Raw genomic sequence first — 11,655 nt, forward strand, 5'->3', positions numbered from 1 at the left:
GGACATGACTAATAGTGAATGTGTTAAATTAACCAAAAAATAAGGTGGTAAGAGATTAAAAGTGACAATGATGGGTCAACGTATGTGACATAAGGTGGGAAAGTGGTGGAAAGAGTTTATAAGTGCTGAAAATGTCTTGAAAGTGTAAAAAATTTCCATAAAAGACATTGAAATTTGAAGTGGCAGAAATGGGAGTAATGTAGCAAAAACATTTTGCATTTAGATTCAAATGTAACATATAGATTTCATATTTAACATTTACATTTAGATTTTACATTGACGTATTTTTATGAGAACAACTATTGCTGTAAATCTGGTTAATAAAAAAAGTATCATTAGAAAATTCGCATACGTTTCTTAAACGAGGTTTGTTGCTAAAAAAAAAAAAAAAAAAAAAAAAAAAGTTAGCAAAAAGTTGCTGTTTACTTTAGCATGCACAACTTTACAATCGGCGCCTGGCGCTTCATAGTCGTTATTAATGACCGTGGGAGTGGGTATGTTCGACATTTTCTCGTGTTAGTGAACGCAGCACAGGAAGAGGTCGTATTGAACTGTAAACAAACTGGAACCAGTTCTGCCACTGTTCGCCGTGGTGTGGGTTCACTGGGCTGGACCTCCAGTAGTGAAGCAGAAACCAGCGGCTGAATGTGAGCCGTGGACCCGCAAGAGGAGGCCTGGACATGGACAAGGCTCTGGACAGACCCGCGGCGGAGCTCACGGTCATGGACGTGTACGACATCGCTTCGGCGCTGGGGCAGGAGTTTGAGAGGGTCATAGACCGGTACGACTGTGAGGCCCTGGTCGGAGTGGTTCCCCGGGTGGTCCGGGTACTGGAACTGTTGGAGGCCCTGGTGAGCCGCGGGACCGCCGGGCAGGAGGTCGAGGGGCTGCGGGCAGAAGTGGACCGACTGAGGAGGGAGAGGAACGACCGATATGAGCAGGAGAGGAAGCACCAGGAGGTCAGTGAAGGAGTCACTACAGTGAATCTGTGATAATAACTTAGGGCTGGGCGATAAGCCTGGACAATGTTATCGTGATATGTGTTTCATATCAGACGATATCGATAATTAGTGACTAGTTTTAATTTTATTAATTAATACAGCTATGGACGAAAACTGTCAAATAAACAAACTAAAATATTGAATCATACAAAATGATGATGGTGATGAAATGGGATTTTTTTTAAACTTGTAAATTAAAGTGACCAACAACTGACATAAATAGTGGTAAAAAGGGTTTGAAGCGTCAGTATTGGCTTAAAAGTGGCAGAAAAAATGTATGAACAATTAGTTTAACTTGGCAAATAATGGGCATGACAAATTGTGAATGTTATTATACTGGCAAAAATATGCATGAAATATAGTGTTAAGAGGTTAAAAGTGACAATAATGGGTATATTTGACATTAGGTGAGTAAAGTGATGGAAAGGGTTTATAAGTGCTGAAAATTGGCAAGAAAAAGTGATGAAAATAGGTTAAAAATAAATGTGGCAAGTTTGGTATTAAAAATGTTAGTAATTGATCTTTTGAAATTTAAGAATCAATTCAAAATCGTGAATAATAACGTCGAGATGAATCGATTATCTTTTTTTTTAATACTGAAAGCACCAGTTAAGATCAAAGATTGATTTTACATACTTTTTTTTTTTTTTTTTTTTAAACTTTTTGAAATGCACTTTTTGATGAGTTTATCTGGAATTTGAGGATTAAAAATTGCCTTTTTATTCTTAGATTATCATGTTTATTTATTGGTTTTTTTCTGTTATAAATTCAGTAAAAAGTGTTGAATATTTCTAATTTTCTGCTGCTTTACTTTTCTTTTTTAATCTCAGTCTCAAACTGCTCCATATTTTTATTTTAGGTTTGAACAACTTTCTGTAAATCTACTGATTCAAGTTTCATTAATTCTTTCCTTCTATCTTACACGATTTTCTCTGATCCCTGAAAAAACAACAACACTTTGCTGACAACAAACGAGTGTACATATAACATGTTGTTACCTCTCGCAAAACGCCTTTATTTGTTTTGGTTTTTTTTTACCTTAAATAAATTCCCTTTAAACAAATACGAAACAATCTAAACAAACACCCATGAATGAATCCTTTTTTTTCTTCTTCTTCTTCTTCTTCTTCTTTTTTATTTTGTGCCCAGGAGCTGGAGCTGGTGGAAGACGTGTGGAAAGGTGAAGTCCAGGACCTACTTTCTCAAATCTCTCAGCTTCAGGCAGAGAACCAGAGGCTGTTGGTTAATCTGGCCCTAAAAGAGTCGCCCATCACAGAGGAGGACCTGCAAAAACAACAGGGTGGGTTTATTTACAACAGATTACGAACCGTCTCTTTATATTAAACATTATTTTTTAATGTGTTTTTATGTACAGCACAAAGTTGTCCAGTCATCCATAATGATTTGCACATGATGACATGACTCAGAATAAAAAGGCCATCTACTAAATCCTGCACGTGTATATTCAGATATGAAAGTAGGCTGGAGACTATTTTAAAGACGGACCAAAATATCAACACTGTGTGAAGCCCAATGGCTGCTGCAGCTCCACTTCCTGCCTCCCTCACCCTGACACGCTATTTATTTAGTGCAATGTTCCCTCACACAGGTCTTTGACAGTAAATTTGATTTAAAAAAAGTAAAATACTTTTTCTGTCTTTTCACATCAGAGCAGACTTTATTTCTGACCCTATCTCAAGTGAGCCACAGGTTTTATTCTGGAAAACGAGTAATTTCAACATTATTATGCCATAGTTTACACTTCTACGTATACATAGAATACAAAATAGTCCACGATATGGTGGTCGATCATGGAATAAGAATAATTAACAATCTCAGCATTAATACAGGAAAAAATGAAGGTTTTTGTCTGTCTTTGTTGCTGTTTTGTTTTAGTTTTTTTATGTCAATATGTGTGTGTATGTTGTGGGTTTTTATGTGCTATGATTGCTATGATGGTTTGTTTTCAGTGTCATTCATGTGTATTTCTGGTGCTGTTTTGTGTGTTTTTGATGTAGTTTTGTGTGTATTTCAGTTATTTTTGTGTATACTTGAAGCCCTGTTTTTTTAGAGTTTTTTTTTTTAATTTGTGCATTTTTGTTATTTCTGCTGTTTTGTATATTTCTGGTGCCATTTTGTGTGTTTTTGATGTAGTTTTGTGTATGTTCTGGCCCGCTAGAGCTTTTACTACGACCTGTGGGACGATTTTGGTCGAGGTTAAAGTTACAGAAAAATAATGAAAATTATTATTACAATGTAATATTTGATGTTTATTTATTTCATTTCCACTAAAGTCCCAAATTCATTGAATTTATCTGATATACATGGACATTTGAAATCTGTTTATGCACATTATTTTAAGGATTTACACACATTTTTACACAAAAAATTCACATAGACATTTCTATATATAAAATATGTGTATATATGTTGTGGTTTTGTATGTTATGATTTCATTCCTTTTTAGTGTCATTCATGTGTATTTCTTGTACCGTTTTGTGTGTTTTTGATGTAGTTTTGTGTATTTTTCAATTATTTTTGTGTATACTTGAAGCCCTCTTTTATATTTTTTGAGTAAATTTGTGCATTTTAGTTTTTTGTTGTTTTTGTACTTTTCTTGTGTTTTTGTAGTTATTTTTGCGGTTTTGTTGTGTAATTTTGTGTTCTGTTTTGACTGCAGGAATGTCAGAGAAGGAGAGACAAGTGATGAAGAAGTTAAAAGACTTGGTGGACAAACAGAGAGATGAAATCCGAGCTAAAGACCGCCAGCTGAGAGTCAGAAACGATGATGTAGAAGCTGTAAATCTTCCTGTTTCCTAGAAAAACTAAATCAAATATTTTTGATTAGATTTATTAAAATAATTTCCTAACCTTTTCATCTTGAACAGCTCCAGATGCAGCAGCATCGACTGATGAGGATGAACCAGGACCTTCTTCACAGGGCGGGAGTGATGGAGGCTCAGGCTAAAACGCTGACTCGGCAGAAAGCCGAGCTGGAGGCTACGGCTCAGGCTCTGCATCAGGAGCTCAGCTCTTTGCAGACGGAGGTCTCCGCCCTCAGGAACGAGCTCAGAGAGATGGAGCTGGAGAGAGAGGTCGGTGAAATGACTCGCTTCCACGTTTCATCATCACCGGCATCTCCATCACTCACGGTGAGAAAGAAACATCTAGAACATCTAATGATGTTTAAAGGGATCCTTCACTGTTTTAATAAATGTGGCCTAAAACCTTTGAAATGTCCTTATTAGAAGATCCATGCCTAACAAAAGGCATTCATTTGCACCATATTCTTTTTATTCACTTTTAAAAGTGGGACTACTTTACCGCTGTCTGTAAACATCCCATTGTTTCCTATTGGACTGAAACATTCAGCCAGCCTTTTAGATCATTTAGCAGCTTTTTCAGTCAAAATGCCAATTCTTGCTGCTTTTTGTTGCTCTAAAATTTCTAAATCAGTGTTTCTCAACTGGGGGGTGCGTGTAGTCCTCGGAGTACGCAATAGCACTACAGGAAGCACTTGAGAGAAAGTGGAAAATTAAGAAACGAAAACATAAAATATGATGTTTTATGATGTTTATTTAAGTTAAAAATGATAATTGTAATGTTGACGATGAAAATGATGATCATGAACATGAACTGAAAATACAAGGGTCAATCTTGGTCCTACACCAGGTGGGAGATGACCAGAAATGACAAAAGCTATAGAAGTACATTCATTCAGGAAGCACTAAATACTGTTTTATTCCACTTATTTACAATGGGATTTTTTCAAATGTGTGTTATCACTCATTTATTCCATCATTAAGCTCTACAGTTAAATGTTGAAGTCAGACAAAGGGGGTACTTGGATTCAGAAATAAGAGAAAAGGGGTACTTGAGCCATAAAAGTTTGAGAACCACTGGTTTAAATAATCAAGAAATGTTAAAGATGCCAATGTAAACCTTTTTTGTTTATCAAAAGAGGATAAAAACAGCTGTGACCGAAGATAATCTGTTACCACAGGGGGGCGACAGTTCCAACTCTCTGGCTTGGTAGTAAAGAATGAAGCAGAGAAGAAGAGCTCTCCTAAGGGGCCTTAACTCTCCCTTAAACAGCACGCTTACACGCTCTGGTGGCTCATGTTAGCGAGTAAATCACGGACTGTTGAAGACGCACAAACCCTAAGAATAGGGTGGGAGTCCTTCAACTGTCCGTGATTTACTCGCTAACTTCAGCCATCAAAGCATGTCAGCGCACTGTTTAAGTGAGAGTAAAAGGTCCCTTAGGCGAGCTCTTCTTCTCTGCTTTATTGTCTACTGCAAAACCGCAGAGTTGAAACTGTTGCCCCCTGTGGTCACAGTTCTTCTGTAAACAAAAGAAGGTTACATCAGCATCTTTAACATTTGCTGATTATTTAGAGCAGGGCTGTCAAACTCATTTTAGTTCAGGGGCCAAATATGGACCAGTTCGAACTCACGGTAGCAGCAGGTTTAAGGCAATACTTAACAAAACATTAATGTTCCCCAAGTTTGCACTAATTTTAACTAATTAGACATAAAGTATGGAAGGTATCAACAATATCTAAGCAATAATTGACAGATTTGATTGATTTCATTTTTTAACCATTTTTTATTTAATTTGTTGTGTGGAATAATTTGAGAAAAATTGCTGGATTTTAGAAAAAAGTTCTTTAAACAACAATTTGCAACTGAATTGTTTGGTAATGTACACGATGAATAATTTTTTCTCTGTCATTTTCACTTTCTCCTGCGGGCCAAATTGGATGCTCCGAAGGCCTAGATTTGGCCCCCGGGCCTTGAGTTTGACAAAAAAAACCAGCACAAATTGGCATTTTGATCTAAAAAGCTTCTAAATGATTTTAAAATTAGGCTGAATGCTTCTCTCCAATAGAAAACAATGGGATGTTTACAGGCAGTGGGGCCGTGTGACGTAATCAATCACATGATTTCAAGATGGTAAAACACAGGCTCTAAAACTGTAAAGTAGTCCCATTTTTTAAAAGTTAATAAAACATATATTGTGCAAAATAATGTGTTTTGATAGGCAGATATCCTCTAATAGGTACATTTCAAAGGTTTTTGGCCACATATGTAAAAACAGTGGAGGATCCCTTTAAGGGAGACGTCTCATAATCATTTCAAATGTTTTTCACCAACAGCCCACAGCAGCTTCAACCTCAACGTGTTTAAAACCAAAGTCCGTGTGGGCCGAGTGTGAAGAAGATCCTGACTTTTTAAAAACCTGCTTCGAGCGCGACAAGAGTCTTTTAATCCTGCCACAGACGGTCAGCGGAGAGAGGGTTGAGGAAGAGGAGGATGAAGAGGAAGAAACTACAGCATTATCACAGGTACCATGTTTTACCCTCACCTATAATGGACATAAACATGTTTTCGTTTTTGCATCTTTACTTGCATTATCATTTATTGCAGTGGTTTTCACTTTTTTTTTGGTTATTTTCCACTTTGAACTAAGGTGAACTTTCAAGCCCCACCTGTATTGAACCAACAGGGAACAAGTAACATCATATTTCATAATAAATCAAACACTAAGTTAAACTAATTACTTGCATTAAAAAAAAAAAAAAAAACTAATTTAAAAAAAGCAGTAGTCAAAAATAGTTTTTACAACCTGTGCCAAAAAGAAAGTAACATCATGTTTCATAATGAAAGTAAAATTTTTCATGAATAAATTAATACTCAAAAACGAATATAAATCACTTGGAAATGTTGTTTTATATCAATTTTTCACTTATCCGACAAACATTTGAGTCGATATGCCATATATCAAAAATGATCATTCAGTTCTATATTTTCTATTAAAATGAACTTTTTTTTTATTATTCCACTAAGACTTTAAGAAGATTAGCATGAAATTTAAAATCTCCTTGTTTGTCACGCCCCACCTGTCATATCTCCATTCCCCACTAGGGGGCCACACCCCACATTTGAAGAAGCACTGATTTATTGTCACTCCTTGGGTTTTTTTAATGTAATTGTTTAGTTTTCATCTCATTTCATTTCTTGGTTTATTTAACAGGGACAGTGTACATTAAAACCAATACTGAAAACAAAAGGTTATTTTTTATCTGTAGTTCCTGGACAGAATGTTCAATTGTCACCCTAAAAGAATACAATGTACACAAATGACAGGAAATAAATGATTAAATATACAGTGAAAACTACATAATAACATAACGATTCCATTTACATATAAAAACAAATGTATTTGAGAGGAGGAACAAACGAGTTCATAAAATACAACATTAAAAAGTCACAAAGAGATGCACACGTTAGTGTTGGCATGACTGGTGTGAGATGAGCCAGTGTTTGAGGTGTGATTTAAACAGACTGTATGTGTGTGTTTAGCTTTTTCATTCTTTCTTGCTCTCCACATCTCTGGAGAAATGCAGAATGTTCTGTTTGCACCATAGAAAGTTCCACCAGCTGCTGATCCAGAGGAGGAGATGGACGACGCAGAGGAAGAGTCAAACCACGCTCGCTTCACCCTGGAGGAGCTGCGTGACGTCCTCCAGGAGAGAAACGACCTCAAAGCTCAGCTGTTCCTGCTGCAGGAGGAGCTGCTTTATTATAAAAGGTACAACTGAGCATCACACAGCCTGGATGCAAACGTCAACTTGTGTTTTCTCCTTTTCCCTCAGTGAGGACTACGAGGACAGCATCGTCTCCAGTGTCTGCACCCCCCCTCCTCCATCAGCCCCACTTCATCAGTCTGAGTCTGGAATCAAACGCCTGTGAGTAACACATTCAGGGGTTTCAAACTACAGACCCACTAGTGCAGTGGTTCTCAACCTTTTCAGACCGCGACCCTCCAAAATAAAGGTTCCAGAGAGCGGGGATCCCCACTGTAGCTGTAGGTGGTTGAATGCAGACATGAACATTCTAGAACAGTCATGTAGCGACAGGACCATCTATTAGGGGGAATAAAGGGGAGAGATTTTTGGGGTCCATCCATAAAATCAGCAAAATGATGGTCCATTGTTCTATGAATCTGTGATAACCACATTTATTTATTTATCTGAATAATATCAACTGTTATCCAGAAGTTTATTATTATTTGTGCTATATTACATAGTCATCTTAAAGATGTAAATCCTTTTTTTAATCAGAAATAAAATGGGTTAAAAGTGACCAAAAATGGTGGAAAAGGTGGTGAAATTAGATTTTAAAAACCACAGAAATTGGTAAATTAGAGTGGCCAAAAACGGACAGATTAAGTGGTAAAAAGGGTTCAAAGTGTCAATATTGGAACAATTAGTTTATACTGGCAAATAACGGGCAAGAAAAATGATGAATGTGGTTAAATTGCCAAAAATAAGCATGAAATATGGTGAAAAGAGGTTAAAAGTTACAATAAATTAATGTGTGCGACATTAGGTGGAAAAGTGGTGGAAAGGGTTTATAAGTGTCAAAAATGTCCTGAAAGTGGGGAAAAGTGCAGAATTGATGTTTGATGTAAAAGTGGCAGAAATGGCAGTAATGTAGCAAAAATGCATTAAAAGGAGCAAAAATATGGCAAGAAAAAGTGATGAAAATATGTTAAAATATGGCAAGTTTGGTACAGAAAAAGGGTAAAAATAACCAAAAATGGGCTCAAATTGTTCCAAAACCCCCTCCAGTGTCTCGCGACCCCAACCTTTAGAATCCCTAAACTAGAGCTTTGACTTTGGCCTGTGGGAGGAGTTTGTTTGAGGTAAAAGTTACAGAAAAATCAGGAATGAAAACTACTATTACTAAGTGGTTTTTATTTATTTCAGTTCCACTTAAAGACGTCACTTATTTAATCTTAGCCAATAGCAAAATTAAATTACAATAGCCAGCATTCAACCCATAGAGGGCAGCCACTCTGATATTTTACAACTGAAAACGCTAAATTTAAATATTTAGACTAAAATGTGAGAGTGGGAATGGGATTAATAAACTACATTACTTCTTACCTAATCATAGATGTAGACGGTGGACTTACACTTTTATCCCTGTTTTTGTAAATCATCTGTAGCACATTAAAAAATAAATAACAGTAGTATGAACACTATTTAGCATGTCTGCTATGATTTTGGAAAGTTTAATCGTCAGTGAAATCATCTAAATAGGAAAAGATGATATAACGGAAAGAAAACCTAGTTCAGTGCCCATAGGAAGTATGTATGTATTGCTATAGAAAAGTGGGAGGTTTATTGTTTAACACTGTAATATAGGCGTGTCTGCGTGCGTGTGCATCTAGTTGACTAAATTAACTGTGCAGAGCATAATATTTAGCACTGTAATATAGGCTACATATATATAGATATATAGTGAAAGCCTATTTTTATGTTATTTATTATTTTTACTCACCTTAGTTACCAACGTTGCTCACTGAGGACACCTGCTGGTCAATATTTACAGGGTGTTTTTTTAGGATATTAGATCCACCTTAGTCGTTTTTAAAAGCCCTTTGTGCAGTCACTCCTGTAGATTCTACGCAGATTTCAACTTATCCTGAGTTACCATGACTACCTGTCAACATTGAGCAAACAAAATCAAGAATTTTTGTAGTGAATTGAACAAATCTTGAAAACTCGGGCAGAATGATGTTCACATTGTTCTTTTTGTTTCCCTGCACAGGATCTTCACAGCTGTGATGCCAATGGTGGCTGCTGGTCTGCTCGCTGATGATCCCACACTGCTGCCCATACGAAGACTCGTCTCATTTGTGTGATATATTATTTATAATTCTAACATATACGTCCTCATATTTTTTAACCTGTCAATCTAACATTTATTTATTAAATTATTGGTGAATGGCTATGTGTGTGTTGTTTGTTTTATGGCAAAAGCTCTCTTGTGTTTTACAGATTTATGAGACATTGTTTTTTTGTTGTTAAAATGCTTTATTCATCCTTTAAATATTACATTTCAGACGACAAGTTGTCCTTCAACTTTTTAATAATTTTAACCATCATCTTCAGTCATTCTGTAGACTTGGAAAACTGGCACTCAGTGCTGTATTGAAAGCTTTTTCCTCTCCTTGTTTTTGCTGCCACAAAACTCATTTTAGACACTTGATGTCTTTTTATTGTGGTTGGTTTTGTTTAATTCTGATGGAAAATTCATTGTTAAGGTTAATGATCATGTTTCAAAGAGTCAGGCGTTAAAAACACATGTGGAATAACATGTTGGGCGAGAGTTCTGTGTGAAGTTTACAGTTAAACCCTGTTTTGTCCGTCAGATTTCAATTAATGTCCTCAAACAAATGTATTAGACTTTAACAGACATTTATTCTCTCACTAAAACTAATTCTATAAAATGTTCAAGGTTTTTGCTTCAGTGTAATCGCCTCCATCTCATTTTTGTGGTCGAGTCAAAACTTGTTTTTAAACCTCCAGGAAAACTGTCTTCCACTGTAAATTGCCTGTAATGGAATTTTCAAAATAAAGTTTTATTTTTCTTCTTTTATCGTATTTTTTACGCCATGTCATGAAGTAGAATGGATTTCATTAGTGTGCAGATATTTGTAATTATGACACGCAAAAATGGTCAAAACATAAAATGGGTCGATGTAAAAACGACTTGTATATGCTTGTAAAAGTGGAATCTAAGTGTACAAATTTAAATTAATCCTAATTGTATTTATCCTGTGATCATTGCAATAACTATTCAGGCACATGCAAAGAAAAATATGACCATTAAATATAATATTTACATACATTATGATGCCTGTAATGGCTGAAATCCTTCATATACTGTATTTACGTATAGTGACCCATAGGCGCCAAAATCAGACCAAAAGGAAACGCAAACAAATCCTAATTTAACCAATCTTACTCGACTAAAGAAAGAACTCTTAAGGACACATCGAAAGTGATCAGCAGACGCCTCTGAGGAAGACTGGCAGTTGACAGTTGAAACATGTCAGGAGATCAGAGTAAATTTACTGAAAAAAAGTAATCTGAATAAAAGAAACCTTAATATATTATTTAAAATCTTAGTCATTTAGTAAAACTAGACTATAGGTAAAATAAACCTGATGACTCCATTTTGACTTAAACCAAGTTGCATTTTAAAAGTGTGGAAACATGTTTCTGCCTCAAAAAAAAAAAAAAAAAAATTATCATTACAGCAAGTCATAATTATGAGTTAGTAAAATCATAGTTATGAAAAAGAAAGTCATAATTATGGAATAGAAAGTCAGAATTAGTAAAGTCATAATTATAAGTTATAAGTTAGACTTTACTAACTCATAAGTATGCCTTTTTATCTCATAATTGTGACTTTCTCAAAATCCTGACTTTTTAATCTCATAATTATGGCTTTTTATCTCATAGTTATGATTTTTTTCTCATAAATATGGCTTTCTATCTCATAGTTATGACTTTCTAACTCATAATTATGGCTTTATATCTCTTAATTATGGCTTTCTATCTCATAGTTATGACTTTCTAGCTCGTAATTATGGCTTTATATCTCATAAATATGGCTTTCTATCTCATAATTATGGCTTTCTATCTCATAATTATGAATCGTAGTGTTTGGTTTTTTTTGTGATAGAAACTGGTTTCCATCACAAAAGTCTGACTAAAACTAAATCAAATTTTGCTGTCAGAATGAAGTGAACCCTGGTCTCACCTGTGTATCTATAAATTGCTGTGTGGAGTGA

At 35.5% G+C, this 11,655-nt stretch overlaps 1 protein-coding gene across 1 annotated transcript; it reads left to right on the forward strand.

Annotated features, from left to right (window-relative positions):
• Window positions 1–510: 510 nt before the first annotated feature.
• On the forward strand, window positions 511–10,449 carry LOC114469492 (RILP-like protein 1). The gene is made up of 8 exons (XM_028457036.1): window positions 511–959; window positions 2,151–2,301; window positions 3,682–3,800; window positions 3,890–4,153; window positions 6,161–6,349; window positions 7,433–7,596; window positions 7,661–7,753; window positions 9,624–10,449. Exons 1-8 carry the CDS (start codon window positions 681–683, stop codon window positions 9,715–9,717), a joined length of 1,353 nt encoding a protein of 450 aa, XP_028312837.1. The 5' UTR covers window positions 511–680; the 3' UTR covers window positions 9,718–10,449.
• Window positions 10,450–11,655: the final 1,206 nt, after the last annotated feature.

This window comes from Gouania willdenowi, chromosome 9 (genome assembly GCF_900634775.1).
Source record: "Gouania willdenowi chromosome 9, fGouWil2.1, whole genome shotgun sequence".
Lineage (NCBI taxonomy): Eukaryota > Metazoa > Chordata > Actinopteri > Blenniiformes > Gobiesocidae > Gouania > Gouania willdenowi.